Source organism: Mesoplodon mirus (genome assembly GCF_964341445.2).
Source record: "Mesoplodon mirus genome assembly, chromosome: 4".
In the NCBI taxonomy this organism is placed as follows: domain Eukaryota; kingdom Metazoa; phylum Chordata; class Mammalia; order Artiodactyla; family Ziphiidae; genus Mesoplodon; species Mesoplodon mirus.
Window position 1 is genome coordinate 114,560,722 of NC_138979.1, and position 21,564 is coordinate 114,582,285.

The following is a 21,564-nucleotide window of genomic DNA, read 5'->3' on the forward strand; positions in this document are numbered from 1 at the left end:
TTAGTTATCCTTTTTTTTTTTTTTTTTTTCCCCTAGCTCATTCCCACTGGCCTGCATTCAGTGGGACACCATAATAGTCAATAAAATATTTGCTGGACAGCGTCTCAGTGAGTGGCTTGTATTCCAGGCCCATCTGCCAACGGGGTGAGGGGGCTGGAGACAGGACTGGGGCCTCAGCTCCTTTTCCATCCGACTCTCTCAACTTTAGGTCGAGTCCCGCCGGTGTTAATCGCAGCTTTCCTGTCACCATAGCGACGGGCGGGGCAAGAAAGCAAAGTCTCCCTTTGGAACTACATCTCCCATCATGCACCCGGGCCCCAGGGTGCCGACTCAGCCGTTGGCCTGAGACCAGGGCCACCCCCACCTCCGAGAGCCGGCAGGGGTCTGGGAGGAGGAGCAGAGCGCAGGGAGATGGCCTCGCTCTCGGCCCACCGCGGAGGTTGCGGCCTCCCATGAGCTAGCAGGCTTCTCGGGCCCCGGCCTGCCCTCGGCTTCGCCACAGCGGGCCTAATATGGCCGCTCGTGCCGGGATCTCCCGGGTGTGCAGAGAACCGGGCCGAGGTCCGGGGCCAGGAACTGCTCCCGGCATTCCTCGCGGGCGTGGCGTGGGCTCCCTTCCCCCTTCTCCAGGTCCCGCGAGAGGGAGATCCTGGGGCTTTGAGGTGAGACTCGAGGCTCCGCTGGCCGTTGCTGTGGGGGGATCGGGCGGGGTCGACCCCGGCAGTGAGCCGCCGTCCTCCCGGGGTAGCATGGTGTCTAGCGGGCGCGTTGAAAGGACACCCGCTACACGGCCTGCTTTCTAGAGAGCCCTTTGGATTGAGGGCATTTTCAGCAATGGAAGGGATCTAACTGGAGACTTATCCCTATTGCTGAACCTTAGAACATCAGAGACAAGAAGGGGCCATCCATCACAGAGGCAGGGAGGAAGGGCCCCCAACAGAGAGCCCTGCGACAGTGTGTGCGCCTCCTAAGTTCTTCCGGGGGTAGGGGTCTTTGGGAGCTCAGCCAATGTTTGTTGATTGACTGATTGCAGGTAGCATGGCCCAGGGCCTGATTGAAGTGGAGCGAAAGTTTGTTCCCGGCCCTGGCACAGAAGAGCGGCTGCAGGAATTGGGGGGTACCCTGGAGCGCCGAGTCACTTTCCGAGACAGCTACTATGACACCCCTGAGCTGAGCCTCATGCGGGCTGACTACTGGCTCCGACAGCGAGAGGGCAGTGGATGGGAGCTCAAATGTCCCGGAGCAGCAAGTGTCTCAGGACCCCACACTAAGTACATGGAACTCACAGCTGAGCCTGCAGTTGTGGCCCAGCTCTGTGAGGTGCTGAGCGCTGAAGTCCCGGGGGCTGGAGGTGTGGCTGCTCTGCTGGGCCCGCTGGGGCTGCAGGAAGTAGCTAGTTTTGTGACTAAGCGTAGTGCCTGGAAACTGGTGCTGCGCGGAGCTGATGAAGAGGAGCTGCCGCTCAGGGTGGACCTGGATACAGCTGACTTTGGCTACGCTGTGGGTGAGGTAGAGGCCCTGGTGCAAGAGGAGGCTGAAGTCCCAGCTGCCCTAGAGAAGATCCACAGCCTCAGCAGCATGCTTGGTGAGGGAGACAGACCTTTCTGTGCTTCCCTTGCTCCTCTTCTGGGTGTACCCGCTGGGCCAGTTAGTGGGGAGGGTCTCGAGGCTATTTCTGTAAGGGGAATTATTTTAGCAATTTTCTAGAGGACCCAGTTTGCTTAGGGCTCTATCAAATCCGGTTTCCTCTTTTGCAATAGTTGTCTAACCTGGATTGAATCCTTCCATGTGTCTCTAATCCATCCCAGTCATTGTCTCATGTAGTTCTCATACCTCTAGTCACTCCAAGTGTCTTTCAGTTCTCTTTGTCAGTTTTCCTCTTCAATCTTTCCATCCATCCTTCCTTCCCCCAACTCCTGTCCTCTCACTTTTACAACTAAATCCTCATTTGATTTGTCCTATTGGCTTGAGTAAAAGGCAAGAACGTTGTGCCTATGTGACAGACAGCGGGGCAAATGGTAGCAGATTAGTTTTTCCGTTCCCAGGCTTAGCTCCCTTGTACACAGTTCATCCACAGGAGTATAGTGTTGTGCATGCCATCGGGCCTTACAGCCCTGGAATGCTGCTCTTGCCTCCCCAGCAAACCCACAGCAAGTTCCCTGCTATCTGCCCAGCATGCTGCCAGGCACTAACAATCAGACACTGGCTTATTGTGACTCCACACCACACGGGCTAGAATTCCCCGCGAATCCCACCCCACGGCTGTAGCTGCTTCTCTTATTTCTACATCCCTTGGTTTCTCTCTCTGTGTGCATCTCTGCATGTGCTTCATTACCAAGCTAATGAGCTTTGGCCTGCCTGGATAGGCTTTAATCTTGATTGGGGGGCAGAAGCAGCAATTGAAATGAGTCGCTCTTGAGGCACCCTCTGTCTTCATGGTGCCTGAGTGCCTTTCACCACTTCTTGCTGGAGGAGAGGCTCATGCTTGGCTTCTCAGGCCCACTCCTGCCTCAAGTGGCCCTCTTAGGCCCGCTTCCCTAGGCTAATCAGGGAGTGGGCTGGCGAGTTAGAGAAGCTGGTTGGACGGCGTTCGGAATCCCAGTGCTGCCTTGGAAACAACTTTGGGGTCCAGCTGCGTGGGCAGGGAGAGTCAAAGCATTTTCAGCTCTGTCTGGTTCTCTGCTCATTCTCCTTTTGCCTGTAGGTGTGCTGGCGCAGGAGACGGCACCTGCCAAGCTGATTGTGTACCTACAGCGCTTCCGACCTCAGGACTATCAGCGCCTGCTAGAAGTGTACAGCTCCAAAGAGAAGCCTTAGGGGACTGGAAGATCCAGACGTGCCACTGGGCTAGGGTGTCACTTGCCTGATGGGGAAGAAAGCTCTGGGTTGAATGAGGTTCATTCCTGGGCTCACTGTGCCTCTCCCTCTCTGGCTTCCCTTCCCACGGTGACTCCTCTCTCTCCAGCTCCGCCTGTCCTTCACCCTACCCTCAGCTATCCTTCCTGGAGCCCTCCCTGGCTGCCCCCTCATCCGTCAGATGCAATCTGTGGGCCGCCCCTCTCCCCTGGCCGCTAAGCAGCCTCCATTGATTTCCGCTCGTGTTTATAGGATTTCCACTTAGCCGTGATCAGTAGTTAAGCACAGGAAAATCCCTTGCCACCCTCCCTCCCTTGGTCGATGCCATTGATTCTGCCAGCGGCTCCTAAACTGCCTTCCAGCTGAGTTAGAGATGAGGGGAGGCAGCAGGGATTGCCCTGCCCTGGGGTATGGGGAACAGCAGGAGGTTGGGGAAATGGGTGGGGATCCCTGTTAGAAATCTAGAAATTCTGGTTTGATGTTGCCCCTGTGCCCTGCTCTGGCCCAGAGGATAGAGTGCCTCCTGTGGAAGTTTAGGGGCACATTTGCCCTCCAACCTGGAAAGGGGTAGAAAGAAAACCTTCCTTTGTTGAAACCAGTTCCAAAGGCTTAGGGCCAGATACCTACTTCCTGTGTAAGAAGGCTCTTCCCTGGCTGTTATTCACATACGTTTTCTACCTCAAATATGCCTTCCCCCCTCAGGCTTTATTGGGCTTTCACTATTTGTGGGGTTGGGGGCAGCCCCCCAACCCCAGTTTCTACAGTGGCAAGTACAGGACCAGAGTGCCACCTGCTGGTTGTCCTCAGATACGGGCTCCAAGTAGCTGGGGCCCCTGGGTTTGAGGACACAGGAGGATTTCAGGCTGTGAGTGGAGGCTGAGTTACTGCCATGTCTCCACAGGCAAGTTGTTCACCTCAAAGATTTCCTGCACCGACTGGCCAAAGTGGTTGTAGGTGAGGCGCAGCTTCAGCCGCAAGGGGGCCTAGGAATAGGAGAGCAGAGACCAGGGTAAGCGCCGACTCCTCCCTTCACTGGGTATTAGCCTCGAGGGGCTCCTGGAGCTCACCTTCTTAGGATTGAGGATTCTGAGGAGCTGGGTCATCGGAAGGCCACCCTGAGCTGGAACTGTGTCCCCACTGGGAGCCTGTAGCTGCAGCTGGAAACTCTGAACACAGGAAGTTGGATGGAGCACACCGTAGGGAGCTGGCTGGGCTCAGGTGATCCCTCCACACCCACTAGTTTTAAACCCTCTTCCCCATAACTCCCCAAGTGCCCGTCTCTGCAAGTCACTCCCTTCTCATCTCATTCTCTCCCCCACCCACCTCCTCTACTTAGTGGCCTTTTCTCCTAGAGTACCGAGGCCACCTCTGAATCCCAGTCTTCTACAAACCTTGGGCACAGCGGCCTGGCAGATGAAGTGGGTGACATCACCCCCTGAGGTGTTGGTGGCAGTGACAGTGATTAACAGCAAAGTAGGGGTTCCAGGGGGTCGAACGAAAGAAAGATTCAGCTGTAGTCCTTCGCGCTCAAACACTTTGAGATTTGGGATGGGAGCTACAGCAGGGAGAAAGAAGTGGCTTGGTGTATGGGCTGAAGATAACAGTTCACTCATTCAATAAAAATTAAACGAGCACCCATTGGGTGCAGGGCACTGCTCGAGATGCTAGTGACAGAGTGGATAAGACGCGGCCTCTGATGGAGCTTACAGCCTAGTCGGGGGGAGAGAAACAATAAACAAGAAAGATAATCACAGACTGTAATTGGTGCTCTGAAGGAAACAAGCTATGCCAGGATAACTGGGGGGAACTAACTTAAATAGGAGAGGTAGGGGAAGGCATCTGACAGTTTAGCTGAGGCCTGAAGATTGAGAATGAGCCAGTCATTTTGATGTGCTGGGGAAAGGACATGCCATGTGAGAAGAATAGGAATGCCAAGGGCTTGAGGTGAGAGGGCCTGAGGAGCTGAGAGGGGGCCAGTGGAGTGGGTAGTGGGAAAGCATGTGAGGTGGGCAGGGAGGAAGCAGGGCCCGCAGTCCAGGGTAAGAAGTCTGGAACAAAGGGAAGATACTGGAGGGTGTCCAGGAGGAGACTGGCATGATGTAATGAAGGCTTTTACTAAGATGGGGATGTGATGGGGGTACACAGCAGGGAAGAGGGTATCAACCTCAGTCCTTGGCTTAGAAGGGGAAGCAGCCTGTTTCCACTGCCCCTTCTTTAAGACATCTCCCCTTTGTTGAGGCTTACCAGGGGGTGGGGGAGCACAGGGAAGGTTGAGGAGGTGTATCAAAGCGCCTCCTGGGGTGGGGTCCAGAGGGGGAGGGTGCTGGGCATCCCCAGAAGGGCCATCCAGGAGATCTAACAGATCCAAGAGCTTTGAGGCCTGGGGGAGAGGGCAGAAGTGTCAGGACTGGGTATGGAAGCTGGACCATGCTCTTCCCCCCTGGGGCTCCCGGCCTCCTCACCTGGGGTTCTGTGGGGACAGGGGCTGCTTCCGAAAGCTGGGCTGTTTCTTTGCTTTCCTTTGCTTCTTCATCAACCTGAGAGCCACCTCGCTCCACAAGAGGTATCTTTTCCAGGATGGCAGCCCTGGGAGGATGGAATGCAGGTGTATCCCTCTGGGTAGACCCTGGGCTTTGCACAAGAGGCACGTGGGAGGAGGGGTAAGAACATGGGGAGTCCTGGGCACATGGTGGGTCAGAAGTGCCCCTCTGATTTTCTAAGATGGCACAGTCTTGCTGGGCTTCAGATGAACAAGGATGGTGGGAAGCCCACTTAGCTTCAATGAACTGTGAGTAGGAGGCTCTGACTGGATGAGAAAGGACACAGGTGAGGATGAGACCCCTGCACCCAGAAAGGGACAATGGGGAGGGGGCCGGGGGTTGGGTCCCACACTGCAGCAGAGTGGCGCGCACACCTCATGTGGTCATACTTCTGGAAGAGGGTGTTATACTCCACCGCCCGCTGCTGCAACTCCACGTCCAGGCAGCTCCCGTAGATGGACACAACCTGGCGGATGCGGCTGGGCCGCAGGGTGGTGCGTGAGTGGGAAGGGTCGTCTGCCATGCCCTTCAACTCCAGGATGCGGCAAGAAAGGAAGAGGCCCCACAGACCACGGAGATACCCATGATTCTTGGCTCAAAAGGAAGAAGCTAAGGACGGAGGAGTGGGGATCGGGCTGTGGGCCTGGACGGAAACTCAGAAACTGGGGGGCACAGTGAAGGGACATCTCTCAATGGAGGCACCAAGAAGAGGCTCTGTGGGAGGGGTTGGGACCCACTCTTACTTGTTGTCCCCACGGAGCCGGGTGCTGAGCTTCACGAGGGCTGTGAGGGCATATCCTCGGGTGGCCGGCAGGGACATATGGGACTGCAGCACCCTTTCCAGCAGTGCCAACACCTCCTCTTCCTCCACCTTCCAGGGGGACACAGGGAGTGACCCTGGGGCCAGCCCTGCCTCCCCTGATATGTCCCTCCTCAGTGCATCCCCAACGCAGGACCTACCTGCAGGGGCTCAATTTCCTCACAGCTCCCTTCCAGCAGGAGGTCCCCATATTCCCCGATGCACCAGGTTGCCACCTGCACCAGCGGTTGCTGAGTGGGATGAGAAACATGATGGGCCTGTGTCTGTGTCCCCTCCTCACTTCCAGACCCCATGGCATCCTTTAGGCAGTGCAGAGATGGTGGAGTTTGGAGGGGTGGGGAAAGGGAGGGGCCTCAGCACAGGGAGCAGTTATGAGCAGTTTTGTTAATTTGCTCCCAGCTCTGTGCTGGCTCCTGGACTTCCTCTGCCCTCTGGTGGCCAAGTTTCAGAACTACATGGCCTAGGATGGACCAACAGATTATCGTACTAAATTAAGCCAGACACAGAAAGACAAACATTGTATGATATCACTTGTATGTGGAATCTAAAAAGTAATAAAAATGAGTCTATATACAAAACAGAAACAGACTCACAGACATAGAAAACAAACTTATGGTTACCAAAGGGGAAGGGGGTGTGGGAAGGATAAATAAGAAGTATGGGATTAACAGATAGAAACTACTATATGTAAAATAAATAAGGATTTACTGTATAGCACAGGGAACTATATTCAATATCTTGTAATAACCTATAATGGAAAATAATCTTAAAATATATATGTATAACTGAATCACTTTGTTGTACACCTAAAACAATATTGTAAATCAACTATATTTCAATTTAAAAAAATCCTAGAATAACATTCAGAAAGTAATGCCAAAACAAAAACAAAAACAAAAACAAACCTACATGGCCTAACCACAAGGGGTGCAGCAAGGATGGGGAGAAGTGAGGGGGGGTCCTCCCTTGAGGAAGGGGCGGTGGTTTCTGCCTAGCCTACTAAAGTAATATGGAAAGGGGGCTATAGATACTGGTTGGCATCTGTGATTTCACTCAGCATTCAAGGTAATAATAAAACCAGGGACTTCCCTGGTGGTTCACTGGTTAAGAATCTGCACGCCAATGCAGGGGACATGGGTTTGAGCCCTGGCCCGGGAAGATCCCACATGCCACGGAGCAACTAAGCCCGTGCGCCACAGCTACTGAGCCTCCGCTCTAGAGCCCATGAGCCACAACTACTGTGCCCGCGTGCCACAACTACGGAAGCCTGTGCGCCCTAGAGCCCTGCTCCACAACAAGAGAAGCCACCGCAATGAGAAGCCGCACACCGCAATGAAGAGTAGCCCCCGCTCGCTGCAACTACAGAGAAAGCGCAGCAGCAAAGACCCAACGCATGCAAAAAAAAAAAAAAAAAACCCACAGAAAACCTATGAGGGACTTCTCTGGCAGTCCAGTGGTTAAGATGCCTTGCTTCCAACGCAGGGGGCACGGGTTCGATCCCTGGTTGGGGAACTAAGATCCCACATTAAAAAAAAAAAAAAAAAAAGCAAAACCTAATACATGCAGAAAGGGCTTTTATCTATCTCATTTGATCAAGGCAGCTCTGGGAGATAGGCAGGGTAGAATGCTGAGTAGACCTAGCATGAAGGTAAATGAGTCATCTGTGGTTGCACAGACAGTAGGTGTCAGAGCCAGCACAGAAGTCCAGGTGTTCTAACTACCAACAGGGCTCTGTCTTTGAGTGTCTCCTCTGCTAAGTAGAGAGCTGTGACCCTGAGGGAAAAACAGTTGGGAATCAGATACATGGAGCAGGTGGCCCAGGAAAGGCTGGGCAGCCCCAGGCCTGGTGGTGGGAGCAGTACCTGGGAGATGTCCTCAGCCAGGGCGCTGTAGAGACGGCGCACAGAGTAGGCATGGAGCTCCTGGGCGCCCCCAATCAGCTGGGTCAGGTTGGCCACTGCGTCATCGCGCACATGGGTGCCTGCCTGGAGGGGTGGACGTGGCTGAGTCAGTGTGGTGAACCCTGCACGCTCCCGCCCAGTTCTCAGTCCAGCCCCTGCCTCACCGTCATCAGCACACGTAGGGTGGTGTCTATGTGCCACCGCTTGGTTGGGGCAAACCTAGGGGACATATGGCTCTTCAGTCCTGGTGCTGACAGTCCCTGGATTCCACCCTCTCTGCCTCCTGGGCACCCATCCCCTCACCTCTCTGCTGCCAGAAGGATGCCTGAGGCACAGTCCGCCTGTAGATCAGGGGGGCAGGACTCCAGAAAACCCTGCAGCTCCTGTGTCATGGCTTGCACGTTGGAGCTATTCACCAGAGCCAGGCTCAGTTCCAAGGCCCGCCTGGCAGGAGAGATGTGTGTTTATACAGGTAACCCAGGTCACCCTATGACATGCCTCAGGCCCCCCCTTCCCCAGGCACCTGTCTCCTTAGTCCCCTTTCTCCAGCTGCTCTGAGCTGGCCTGGGTCTTGGCCACCAGGCGCTGGGCCCTCTGCCCTGCCCTCTCGTTCCTCTGTCCTGCTCACCGGCTGAGGGAGCCATCAGGTTCCTGTAGACATTCCACCACGGTGGGCCGGTGCCGCTGCACAGCACTGTGATCAGACTGCACCAGCCTCAGCAAGGACGTCAGGGCTACGTACCTGGCCAGAGCAGGAGAGGCCCTGTCATGCCATGGCCGTCAGCCCTCCCCCACCCCGTCCTGCCCTGGGTATAGGAATAAGAGGCTGGTGAATCCGGAGACTCTGGAAGAAGGAGGGCAGAGGACCCAGGGCTCAGTGACACAGCCCAGCCAGACACCTGGGTCTATTACATTACCTAATGTTCCTGTCACTGTTGAGCAGGAAGCGGCCAAGAATGTTGACAGCTAGAACCTATGGAGGCAGAGGTTGGGGACAGTCAGGGAAGAAGCAACCTGCTCATTCAGGAGTGGGGACTGCGTGGCACAGGGTGACCAGGGTGGGGAGGAGAAACCAGTGAACAGGACCTTTCTGCCTGGCTGGGGTGGGTGGGAGGGGCCCCAGGGGGGAGGGGCATACGGGAGGGTACCCGCAGGCCCGCTGCAGAGCGGATGTCCATGATGGTGAGCACCGTCTCAAACAGGACCGCGTTGCCCGCATTTCGGCTGGTGTCTGTGTTCGTGGCTACCTGCGTGGATGCGAGAGAAGATGCATCTCTAAGGGGCTCCGTCCTCTCCTCAGGTCTCCATCATATCATCCCTCAAACAGCTAACAAGGCTCCCTGAGCTCCCGCTATGTGCCAAGGCCTACTGCACTGAGACAGACTGTGTCCCTGTCCTCAGGCAGATCCCGGTCCAGAGGGAAATGGAGACGTTATCATATGGCCACCGCACGGTGAGTGGTCATGTGAGGGATGCGCAGGGCCAGTGGGATCACAGAGCAACACACTTAACCGGCAACCCCACCCCCACCTGGGCCAGCAAGTCATTCATGGTCTCACTGCTCTCCTCGTGGTTCCGGCCCAGAATCCGAAGCAGACGAAGTATCTGGACCTGAAATTGGGTTAAAGGTTGGGGGGTGGTTCTTAGGGGAAGGAGTCGTGGGGCTGAGAAGAAAAGTCCAGCACTGAGGAGAGCATTGTGAGGGGTCTGGCTGGTTCCCGAGAACCTCCCTGGCCCTCCCCCCACCTCCACTGATCCCTTGGGCCCTGGGAGGGGTTCAGAGGTGTGTGAGGCCAGGGGATTTGAGGACAGGCTTTTTAAACATATTGTTACCAAACTGGATTTTCTGGCCTTCAGGCATCCCCCTCCCCACACTGGTCCTGGGAGAACCTGGTGCTTGCCACCCTCTCGCCCAAGACACTGACTGAGCCCAAGTGTTCTCTGGGAAGTGACTGCTGGCCATGGGCTTACTAAGCTTTTTGTTCTAGGGATATAGCAGGGAAGGGTCAGCCCACCTGCAGGAAGGGATCGCTGACTCCAGATATGCTGTGTTCTGTGGAATATCCCGTCGTCACCAGAGTCCGGAGGATGTGCACCAGCTGGGGCACCATCTGGAGGGAGGGCATGGCCTGGTCTGAGCATTCTTCCTAATCCTCTCAATCTTCAGCCCCATTCCAACCCTACTGCCCTTTTCTTCCTGGCCCGGGGCCCGCCCCTTCGCCAGCCCACCTTTCGAAAGTGCTCGAGGGCCGCAGGGCTTCGTTCGCAGAGTTCCGTGATCAGCGTGATGGTGCCCAGCAGGATGCCTGGGTCAGGGTGGGGGAAGTGAGTGCTGGGCAGGGGCACAGGGGAGTCTACTGCATGTGTGTGTTTGTGTGCACGTGCTACCCTTCTCCTAGGAGCTGCTGTTCCCATCCTGCGTCTCCCTTCTGTCCACAGCCAGAGCTGAGGCAGGGGACGAGGAGCCCCATGGCCTTACCGTGGTGGTGTTCGTGAAGCAGTTGGGCACAGGGTGGGAGGAAGATTTCGGAGAGCTCAGGGACCTTCCGGATCATGTGCACTGCAGTCAGAACAGCCTGCAGAGGTCAGGGGTCTCAGAAGAGGCAGGGGTCTGCCAGGATGGACCGCCCCCCACACCTCTGCCACGTGGCAGACAGGGGACAGTTTCTGGAGGCGCAAGTGCCTAGAACCTGCCATCTCACCTTCTTGCGCACATAGGCGCTAGGCTGCAGGAGCAGTTTCTCCACCTCAGTGGCCAAGTCCCGGCACATCTCAGCAGAGCCTGTGGCACTCAGAGTGCACAGGGCCAGGCCTTGTACAGCCTGAATCCCTTGGCTCAGGTCACTGCAGAGTTTTGGGAGGACGGTCAGTCAAGCCTCTGAAAAATCCAGCCCTTCCCAGTACCTACAGCAGGCAACCCCCTGGGATTTCCCAGTTCCCCACTCTCCCATCTCCCTGATTCCAAGCGCTTCCCAGAACTCTCTCACTTCTTGATGCTGTTGGTAATAAGCAGGTGGGCATCCTGCCTCTCATCCAGTAGAAGCATGGCCCCCAGGTAGCCCACCCTCTTGTCTGTGAACCTGGGGGAGGCGATCAGTTTCAGGCACTCCATCTACAGGGAAGGGGGCAGACCAGGAAGGGGCAGGGGTGAAACCAGAGGCACTAACGTCCCTTTTCCATCTTCCTCCTTTATACCAGATTAATCTGTGAGGGCAGCATATCCCATGGCCCTCCCGTCAACAAGGAGAGAGGTCTAGGAGATTCAGTTAGTGGGTAGTTTCAAGGAAACAGGAGGATGGGAAGAGAGGAGGAAGTGCCCTGAATGGCGTTGGCCAGAGAATGAAGGGTTCAGCCCAGCTGATGACCAGTTGGGGTTATACTGTGGAAGGAGGTCTGCGGTGCATGCTGTGAGGGTTCAGAAGCTTTGTAGAATAAAGAAATCGGGGCACAAATAGGTGAGGGGGTCCGAGACGGTGCTCCACTAGCTTCTCTCATCAAACTCAGAAGGGAGGCGTCCCTGCCCAGTACCTGTCCAAAGTGGGCGGGGTAGCCTAACAGGTGGACGTAGAGCAGTTTGGCCAGCTGGCGGTGCCTGTGCAGAGGGTCCCCATCGCGGAAGGAGGCCCGGATGTGGGCGCACTCCTTTTGGATCACCTCCCGCTCCTGGGCCTGGGTCTTGGCCTCACGAATCTCCTGGATTAGATCCTGAAGCTTCAGCGAGGACGAGGACGCCACCATCCTGGGGGGCAAAGCCCGGGAGCGGAGAGGGCTTTAACCCTCTGGCTGGAAGCGTCTGGCCTTTCTGCACAGGCTTGCCCTGTACCAAGTTCCTGAGGGCTTGGGTCCCACCGCTACCCTAAAACTGAGCCCTTTCCCCACGCGGGTCCCCAAATTCCGCCCCCTCCTCACCGCGGGAGGAGATCTCCACTACGCATGCGTCCCCGTCCCACTCCACGCCCGTTGCTACCGAGCATGCGCCGGAACCCCGCCTATTTCCCCCCCCGCCCCCCCCCGCCGCCCCACCTCTTTTCCCTTAGTCTACACCTGGTTTCCCATCTCTAGGTCAGCCATTCCTTTCCTTCTAGAGCCCAGCGCTGTTTCTTCCTCGGGAACCGCCGTTCACTTCTCAGGCGGCCTCAGCTTCCCCACACCAGGACGCCAGCCCTAACGCCAGCCTCACCTGGCTTCAGTCTCAACTCCGCTCCTCTCCCCACAGCGCTTCCTGGTGCTACCCGGCGAGCGTTGGAACTTGGTCTGGTTCTTCCCTCTCCCCGCCCCCATCACGGGACCCCGCCCCTCCTGGGCCGACCAGCAGAGCAGTCTTGAAGCCTCTAGCTCAGGCCTTCCTGGTTTGGAGTTGAGGAGAAAGAACTCTTAACTACTTAGGGCCGGCGAGAGTGTAATAACAGGCCTGGGGGTCCCCAAGAGGGCTCCTTTACCCGGAGAGCCTCTGAGAGCTTGGTTTGAAGCCATCACACCCAAAGGAGAGGACAATTTCCCCCCCCTTTTTTTGAAATTTTTTATTAATATATTTTTTTTGTTAAATTTCTTTGTATATTTTTTTTCCTGCAAGACTTGGTGTTGGTGGCACTGTTGTAGTTTAACTTCAATCCCAAATTCCATGAAATACAAATTAGAAGTAAAGGTTGAGAGGGGAGGAAGAGGGAGGCAGGCCAAGGAGTAAACAGAGTTTGACTAGAAAAAAAGAAGAGTTCGTGTGTGGTGGGCATTCCCAGGCAAGGCCATTCCTTGAGGGAGGGGGTTGGCAGGCAGCTTGCCTCTGCCTCATGCAGGGGAGGGAGGAAAGATCCTCTGGGGACCCTACAGTACCCTCTTCCTAGGGCTTTCTGCCCCCAGGGGAAAAGCTAGTACCAGGGATCAGCCACAACCTCAAACAGGGCTCTCCACCCACCTCTCACCCGGGTTTGACTCTCACCTCTGCTGTGCCTGGAAAGTGTGTGAGAGACTGGCTTCCTTTGATCCCCTCCTTCTGTTGGTTTCCCATTTCACAAGATTCTGATATGATGGGGGAAGGGATATAACCCACTTAGGTACTACTAAACAGCTTCTGCTGCCCTGTGAGTTCTTATTAGCTTGTCTGGTTTGTTCTCCAGAAATGCCTTCCCAGCCACTACTGCCAGAGTTGGGGAGTGGGGTCCTTGCTCAGGTGCCTCTAACCCTCTGCAGTAGAAATGTCTCCTTCAGGTCCCTTAGAAATTTGATCAAAGGCCACACGTGAGTCCAGACCAAACAAACAAACTTTTAGGGGGAGAGAGAAAGGTGGGAGAGGGTGGGCTTGGCCGCATAGGACATTTTCTTTCCTTTACACGTTGCTCTTGACATGGATGCCACCCTAGGGGGTTGGATGAGGGGCTGGCTGTTGAGGAAAGAAAGAGGGAGAAGATGCTGGGGAGCCATTCTACTTTTCATTCCCCTCATCTCCTTCAGGGAAGGATGGAGCTCGGCAAGAACCTAGCTCAGTGCTTGGAGGTGGGGTAGGGTCCTCCAACGTCAGAGATGGAGGCTGCACCCCCTCCAGCTTTATCACTAGGTCTCAGAGGGACGCCAGGCCCCTTGGGTCAGGGAGTCACAGCAGCACGGCCAGTGCCTTGCCCAGGATACAGTCTTCTCCCGTATAGAGTATACCCCTTCTCCATTTTCTCCTTCCTTTTTGCTCAGCTTCTGGGAGACTCCTCGGGACACCAAACCCCAACCCTCATCCAAGTTCAGGTCTAAAGAAAAGGCAGGGAGGGTGTGGGGCAATGGTCTGACTTAGAATTGTGTGTCTCAGAGAAGAGAGCGACTCTGAGCGAGAAAAGCCCTTCATATGTAAACAATCTAGAGAGAGAGAGAAGGGGTGGGTGGGGAAGGGAGTGAGGAAGACAGAGAGATGGAGCCAGAAGGAATGAGAGAATCTGAAAGGAGAGAGGGAAAGAAAAAACAAGAGAGAAAACCAGAGGGGGACAGAAAAGAAAGGGAAGGGAGAAGAGAAAGAAAGATAGGAGAAAAAACAACCAGGAGGAAGAAAAGAGGAAAAGGCAGGTCAGAGGAGTGAAGAGGCAGCAACCAAAGCCAGAACTAGGCCAGGCAGGAGCCTCAGGTGAGGAGCTGGGAGAACAGGAATGCCAGGCTGAGGTCCAGGAGGGCCACGGCTCCCACCACCAATGGGTTGGCAGCTCCCTAGAGAGATGGGGGAAAATGCAGTCTCAGTGCCGGAGGACCGGGTCCAGCGACGGGTCCCACCTTCCTGCCCTGGCTGAGGTGGCAAAGCAGAAGGGTCCCAGGCACCTCTCCTCAGAGGCCAGAGCAGGGAAATCTCCAACCTTTGCTTTGGATTGCAAAACATTCCTCTGCTCCCAGGCAGGGCCCCACCTTCCCTCTGGCTCCCTCAAGTCAGCCCATCCTCCCTTCTCCTTCCTCTCCCCTCCCTGCAGCACGTGGCCCAGGCAGAAGGTGCCTGGCCTTAGTATCAGACGTTGGCAGCAGCAGCCTTTACTGCAGTGAAGCAGAGAGGGGATGAAGGGGTGAGGATGTGGTTGCTAGGAAACAGGAGAAGGCCTGGAGTCCAATCAGAGTGGAGGGTACTGGGGAAACTCCACCCCTCCCAGTTTTCTGCCTTCTTCCCTATTTCTCTTCTTCCCAGGAGAGGGAGGGAGAGCCAGGGTAGGGAGGGAACAAGCTTTTCCTTTTTTATTTCTGGGCACCAAAGACAGAAAGTGTGGAGGTGGGGGTGGAGGTGGAGTAGAAAACCAGGAGCCGGAAATGATATGAAAGGAGAGCAGGCAAAGATGTTCTGGCTGTACTGTTAATTATTCGTAACCTTGGTGAGTTACTGTAAGTGCCTCAGTCCTCCCATGTGTCAAATGAGGGAGTTGGACGTGAAGGTCTCTAAGGTTCCTTCCAGCTTGAAAATTCTCTATTTTTTTGAGGTGGGATATAGTCCAAGACTGGGCAGGCAAAAAGGAAGCTAAGTGCACATCAAAGCCCCTCAGGGTATCACAGAGAGAGGTCTGGAAAGGATGAGAGGCCAGGCTTTGAGGAGAAGAGGGACCAGGAAGGATGGGAGACTCAGAGGGCACAGGGCGGAGTTGGGGAGGGGTGGGTCTCTCACCGGCTGGGCGGGCCTCTCGGACGCAGCAGCCTCCTCAGCCTCTTCCATCAGGCACCCGGCTTCAGGACCCCTCGAGGACAGGCCCCTCAGGACTGGCAAAGCGGTGGGCTCCGGCTCCGAGCGCCCTGGGGTCCTCATCTGGAGCAAGGGCTCTTCATCCTCCCCTTCCTCCTCTCGAAGACTTCCGGAACTGTCGCTGCAGCCTCCGAGGAGTGGGGAGCCATCTCTGGGCTCTGGCCCCTGCAGCCCAGCCTCATCCTCTGCCTCATAGCCAGCTAGTTCTTCTGCCTGCTCACCGGGGCCCCCCCACTCCTCGGGCCAAGCTTTGGGGCTGGAGAAGGGACCTCGGTCCCCTCCAGAAGGCAGTGGGCTCCGGCAGGCAGGGGGTCGCCAGGGTTGGCGGGAGGAGGCAGGGCTGCTGGGCAGTTCAGGGGAGCCCTCTGAGGGGGTCAGTCCATTCTCGTACACCCCAGGGCTGTCCTCATCCAAGGGCTCTGTGTCAGAACCTTCTGAGTCCTGCCTGGGTCTGCGGCCTGGGGCAGGGATAGCTAAGAATCAGAGGGGACGAACTGGCCTTGGGCTGCAGAAGCTACAGCTTTATCCCCCTGCCTGGGTGCCTCCCAGGACTCTGGTACCCCCTGGTTTACAGCCTCTCATTGCCAGACCCCAACCCCCTAGTCCTTGTGACCCTATGTCATAAATTCCTACTTCGCTCCTCAAACAACTGGGCCTGGTCCCCACCCTCTGTCCCCTTAGATCCTCATACCCTGGCTTTTCCGGCCCCAGTCCCCTGCAGGGATTCCCTTCCCCTTTCTCCATGCCCAGGCCCCCCAGCTCCCCAGGAAGCCACCCCCTCCCCCGGCCCCGCCCCAGGCTGCCCACGCCTCACCTGGGGCCTCCAACATGGGCTGCAGGTCCTGGGCTATCAGTTTGGCCATTCGAGCTGCCTCCACAGCCTTCTCGGCGACGCTGCTGGCTGCCACTGCCTTTAGAAGGGCGTCTGCTGCCCTGTCGGGTTCCAGGGACACTGTCTTAACAGACCTACTCCAGTCCCTTGGCCCAGGTCCCCACTGCATCACACCCCCCAGATCTGAGCTCACCTCTGGACTCCTCACCCTTGCTCACACTCTGCCAGCTGCTCCCCTTCCCCGGCAGGGCGGCCGGCCTTTGGTTTCCTCCCCTAGATCTGGGCCGCGCTTGCTGTCATCACACCTTCCTGCTCCTCTCTCACTCTCTCCACCATTCCATCCAGTAGTAACACTTCCCTTCCTCCAGCTGCAGGGCCAGGCCCTCCCCACTGCCCTCAACTCTGTTATTCCATTCCTGTCCTGCTCCCTCCCAGTGACAAATGAGGCCTCGCTCTCTTAGCACATCTCTGCGGTGCACCTGCTTGGTGCTCACAAGCTATGCCTCTTTGCTGTGTTGCTACCTCTTGTTATGAGAATTCTGCATCTTGTTTTCTTCAGCCACTGCTGTTATCACATCGTTCTCCCTGCCCCCGATCACTGCCACTGCCCCCCCACCCCCATTTCCTCATTTCTGAGCTCTGGACCCGGAGTAAGGGTGGGTCTCCCCTTTCTGCTACTATCTATTCCCTCTCCCTGCTAACATGCATGCTTTCTCACCGTTGTGATTACACCTTCTAAGAGGTGAGCTCTTACTCTCCCTTCCACAGCCCCCCTTCAACCCTGCTCCGCTCCTTAGTTACAGGTAACCTTGAAGCATTATCAATCCCTTCCCCTCTGTTTTCTCTCAGTTCTCCATCTGATGTCAGATGTTTCCTCAATTCTCCCTTCCCTTTTACCTTCTGCTGTTAATCATAGATGCCTTGTAATTATTATTATTCTTTAACATCTTTATTGGAGTATAATTGCTTTACAATGGTGTGTTAGTTTCTGCTGTATCACAAAGTGAATCAGCTATACGTATACATATTCCCATATCTCCTCCCTCTTGCGTCTCCCTCCAACCCTCCCTATCCCACCCCGATGCCTTGTAATTATTAAATTAGTTCTGTAATCTTGACTGAAGGTGGGGCGTAAAGGATCAGAGGTAGAGGTAATCAGATATACTTGCCAGGGGCTTGAATGCATCAAGACCCATGACTCCCCCTGGCCCTGGGCCTGTTTTATCTGGCCTAAGAAAGCAGTCTGGATATGGGGGTAGGGAGAAGGGTCATGGTGTCCCCTGTCATCTTAAGTCTACTTCCTCTCTATATACCTTGGGAGATACGGTCAGCCTCCTCCTCTCAAACTTGGTGGGTCAAGACTTTTAGAACCTGCTTGGAGGGATCTCAGATAACCCTGCTCTTCTGTCTTAGGGCTTTCAGGATCTATATGCCTAGCCCTGTCCTGAAACTGAGCTGGTCTCAGAGTTTAAGGCAGGGGATGAGGATCACAGTTTGGGGTTGCATTGAGTTCTGTTGGCAGCCAAGAAACTGCAACATTGAAAAGGTCCTGTATTTTTGACTTTGGAGGGTATGGTTGATCAAATCCTAGCCAGTAGACCGAGTCAGTGCTCAGGCATCAGGCCAGGCTCAGGCTACCTGGCAGAGGCACCTACTGCTGGGGCCCTGCTGTTTCCATGGCAATCAGCAGCCAATCAGGTTTGCCAGGCCTGTTGCTGGGGAGACCAACCAGCCTCCTCCCACTGCCTGATCTTTCTGGCTACTGAGATCAGCTTTTCTTGCACATGCCCACTCCCCGTCCAGCCTGAAGTGCTCCCTGGTGCTCTGCCCTCTCCCTTCCCTGGCTTAAGGCCCTGGACTCTAACCATCCAGACACTCGGATATACCTACAGATAGACATTCTCTGGTTCAGGCATCTACTCTGGATATGACCTGTTCACTCACACACACACACACACACACACACACACACACACACCCCTTGTCACCCATTTTACAAACTCACTGAAGCATATTTGGACGTATCCTGACTTTTCATCCTCTGAAACACTCTCAAATTCAAACAAGATCCTTCAACTGTGCCCTCCCCTTTAAAGAAAAACCAATATCTAAAAATTCCTATGTGTAAATTGTATAAATCAGGGGCTTATGAACTCCTTACAAACAGATTTTTGGCTTTCTTTAGTCACAAGCCATATGCAGCTATTAAGCACTTAAAATGTGGCTAGTCTAAATTGAATGATGTACTCTAAGTGCAAAACACATATTAGATTTCAAAGACTTAAGAAAAATGGGGGGGGTAAAATCTCTCCTTAATTATTTCATATTGATTTCAGGTTGAAATGATAATATTTTGGGTATATTGGTTTAAATAAAATATATTATTTAAATTCATTTCATCTGTTTCTTCATATTTTTTTCATACAGCTACTAGAAGATTCAAAATTATGTACTAGGCTTACATTATATTCCTACTGGACTGCACTGCTTTAGATAATGAGGTTCCTGATGCATGAAATGTAATCTGATTTGCAGAAAGAAAATTTCATTTATAGGCAAGCCTCCTCCCCTTCAACCTTTATCCGTTGGGTTAAGGGAGGCAGAGGAGACAAAGGTGAGAGGGACTATATTTTCAGGTGGATAGATCAGCTGTACGAACTAGACCTTCCCAAGGCCTAAGGCTGAAATGATAGCAGACTGTGGGCTGGCTTGGATGTGATTACGAACGTACTCTCCCTGTCTCTCTGCCGGGGGCTGCTGCTCCCAGCAGCAGAGTCCTGGAGGCCGGATCAGCTACAAGAAGAGGAAGACTAGCGACATGTCTGAGTTCCAAGAGGTTTCCTGGGCCGGCACAAGGCAGCACTCATTGCTACCCCCACACACAACGACACACATCCCCACAAGACACTGAGACACGCTTACAGTCTAACAGGGCTTTCCTCAAATACCCAGCCACCCACAGTTACACCCACGTCCACCTGTAGCCTCAGATATAAACACCTCAAATACCCAGGGCTACAAATGCCTGGCCCTAGGCCTGCTCTTCCCCACCGGGCCCTAGGCCTTGTGTCTTGGTCCTCCTTTAGGCACCGCCCCCTTCCTTATCCCCAGGGTACCTTCTCCCCTTAACCCCGCTACGGCCTCTGCACCCGGTGCCCACCTGGCAGCGGCGATCTCCTGGCGCTGGCGGGCAGCGCTCACGGCTCGACGGGCGCCCTCGACGGCCCTGTCCACCTTCTCCTTGACTTTGCCCCGCCGAAGGGCCAGAGGAAGAAGGCTGCGCACGCGCCCCCCGTGCACCAGCCGGTTGCGCTTGTACTTGCCCTCCTCGCGGGAGCCGTCGGGGCGGGTGGTGCGCCCGTAGCCGTGCCGCCGGTTGCCCAGCCACTCGCCCTCGTAGCGCAGCCCGTTGGAGCGCTGGCTCACGCCGTAGCCGCTGCGCCGGTCGGCGCGCCATTCGCCCGCATACACCTCAGTGGCCGAGCCCTCGATGAGGGCGGGCGGCGCCGGGGCCGGGGGCCCGCTGGCCTCGGAGCCCGGGGGTCCCGTGCTGCCCACCTCGCTGCTCACCTCGCTGCGCAGGGAGCCCCTCTTGCTGCCCAAGGAGCTTCGGCGCCCGCCCGCCCGGAGCCCGCTGAGCAGCAGCGAGCGGCGGAAGAACCCGCCGGCCGCGGGGGTGCGCTTTCGGCAGGCCGCGCCGTCAGCATCCCCAGGCCCGGCCAGCACGAAGCCTCCCCGGGAGCCGGAGGCCGGGCTGCCTCCTTCGTCGCCGGTCAGGGGCAGGGGCGGGGGCGGCGTCGGGGGATCGCTATGGCCCGAGTCCAGGGAGGTGCGGCGGGGCGAGCGCAGCAGCGCCGCCTGATGGTAGGGCACACTCTGGCGCACCCCGTAGCCGTGGCGCTTCCCAGCCTGCCACTGGCCCTGGTAGGTGCCTGCGCGGGGCGGGGTAGGAGGGGGAGAAAGAGTCAGGACCCGCCGCTCCTTGCCACCCCCAGCCCCATGCGCCCCTGGAAGCCTAAGAGTCGGGTGGGAGAGGTGGGGTCAACTGGCGTGGAGGTCGGGGAAGGGCACTAGGAGCCGGGGACAGGCCAGGTGGGGTCGGAAGGTGTGGAAGAGCAGAGGGAAGACAGGCAGGTAGTGGGAGATCCGTGGATTAGGGCCGTGCAGGTAGACAGGGGAAAGGGGGAGGGACAGACAGGCTGGGGTGTGTGAAGGACAGACAGTCCAGAGTGTGTGAGGGACAGGTTGACGGGGGTGTATAGATGGCATATGACAAGCAAAGAGAACTGTCAGGGGCTGACTGAGGAAGTGTGAGGGGACAGGCAGAGCAGAGGTGTTAGGGACAGGCAGGTGGAGAGGGGAGGTGTGGTGTGTGGAACAGGCAGACAGGGGGTGTGTGAGGGTTAGGTAGATGCGGGGGGTGAGGCTCAGGCAGACAGGGAAGGGGTGAGGGCAGGCAGGTTGGGGAGAGGGAAAATCAGGCAGGGGACAGACAAATAAGGAAGGCGTGTGTGATGATGGGAGGAGAGCGCAGAAAGATGGGCGCAGGGGCGCATATTGATAGGGAAGGCGTGTAGGATAACAGCGGGGCGCCGGGGGTTGTATGGCTGGGGAAGGCATACGCGGGGCAGGCCAGCGGGGAGGCGCACGCGGACGAGCAGACAGACAGTAGTGGGCAGGGCCCCGCACCTCCGTCGGAGTAGGTCTCGGTGCCGTAGCCGTCCTGGAAGCCGTCCTTCCAGAGCCCGGCGTAGCGCAGGCCGGACACGCTCTCCCACACACCGCTGCGCCCCTTCAGCCCGCCCAGCCACTCGCCGCGGTACGTCCAGCGGCTCTTGCGCTCCACGCCCAGCCCTTCGCGCTTGCCCTGCTGCCAGTGGCCCTGGTAGCTGTGTCCGCCGGGCCCCGTGAAGACGCCCAGTGACTCGAAGCCCTGCGCCCAGCAGCCGCTGTACTCGCCCTGGGCGCCGGGCCCCGTGCACACGCCGTAGCCATGTGCCCGCCCCGCCTCCCAGCCCCCCACGTAGCAGCCCCCGTCGTCAAAGTCGAACTTGCCCCCGGGGGACATGCATGTAGTTGGCGCGGCCTCAGCCCCCCGGTGGCTCAGCGCATCCTGGGGCTGGAGAAGCCGGCTGGGGGCCTGGGAGCCGGGCGAGGCCTGGGGGCGGGGGCAGTTAGACCGGGGCCAGGCAGGGGGCGCCCAGCGCGGGCAGGCAGGGCCGGACCCTCATCCTGAGTGGCTGCGGAGAAAGAGGGGGGAAGTGGCGAGCGAGGCCCCTCCTCTTTGCCCGTCGCTCCCTGGCCCAGTGGCTCCGGAGCCTCAGCACCGCCCCCCAACCCCCCACCCTTCAGCAGCATCTTCCAGCAGCTCCTAAGCTTTGGAGGCACGGGGCTCCCCCATCCCTCCGTTCTTGTAGAGGGCCACTCCC

At 56.5% G+C, this 21,564-nt stretch overlaps 3 protein-coding genes across 5 annotated transcripts; 1 reads left to right on the plus strand and 2 right to left on the minus strand.

The window, feature by feature from the left end:
- The first annotated feature begins 337 nt into the window (after positions 1–337).
- THTPA (thiamine triphosphatase) lies at positions 338–2,841 on the plus strand. The gene is made up of 3 exons (XM_082617168.1): positions 338–662; positions 1,034–1,585; positions 2,705–2,841. Exons 2-3 carry the CDS (start codon positions 1,039–1,041, stop codon positions 2,815–2,817), a joined length of 660 nt encoding a protein of 219 aa, XP_082473294.1. The 5' UTR covers positions 338–662; positions 1,034–1,038; the 3' UTR covers positions 2,818–2,841.
- Positions 2,842–3,702: 861 nt separating this feature from the next.
- AP1G2 (adaptor related protein complex 1 subunit gamma 2) lies at positions 3,703–12,367 on the minus strand. Of its 3 annotated transcripts, XM_082617165.1 has the most exons (22): positions 12,298–12,367; positions 11,646–11,856; positions 11,105–11,229; positions 10,820–10,961; positions 10,597–10,693; positions 10,347–10,423; positions 10,133–10,228; positions 9,648–9,728; positions 9,266–9,364; positions 9,035–9,090; positions 8,746–8,859; positions 8,421–8,561; positions 8,282–8,336; positions 8,079–8,201; positions 6,357–6,446; positions 6,140–6,267; positions 5,771–5,875; positions 5,319–5,442; positions 5,101–5,236; positions 4,248–4,411; positions 3,924–4,022; positions 3,703–3,839 (listed from the first exon to the last, which is right to left on the minus strand). In XM_082617165.1, exons 2-22 carry the CDS (start codon positions 11,853–11,855, stop codon positions 3,738–3,740), a joined length of 2,364 nt encoding a protein of 787 aa, XP_082473291.1. In that variant the 5' UTR covers position 11,856; positions 12,298–12,367; the 3' UTR covers positions 3,703–3,737. The 3 variants fall into 3 exon arrangements, with proteins under 3 accessions (XP_082473291.1, XP_082473292.1, XP_082473293.1); XM_082617166.1 differs by lacking the exon at positions 5,771–5,875; XM_082617167.1 differs by lacking the exons at positions 10,133–10,228; positions 10,347–10,423; positions 10,597–10,693; ... (2 more) ...; positions 11,646–11,856; positions 12,298–12,367 and having other exon boundaries at positions 9,256–9,364; positions 9,648–9,734.
- Positions 12,368–14,213: 1,846 nt separating this feature from the next.
- Positions 14,214–21,218, minus strand: JPH4 (junctophilin 4; the record flags this gene model as incomplete). Its single annotated transcript, XM_082617049.1, has 5 exons — positions 20,825–21,218; positions 19,296–20,067; positions 16,118–16,236; positions 15,229–15,761; positions 14,214–14,297 (listed from the first exon to the last, which is right to left on the minus strand). The coding sequence occupies exons 1-5, from the start codon at positions 21,201–21,203 to the stop codon at positions 14,214–14,216; spliced, it is 1,887 nt and encodes a 628-aa protein (XP_082473175.1). The 5' UTR covers positions 21,204–21,218.
- Between the last annotated feature and the right edge of the window lie 346 nt (positions 21,219–21,564).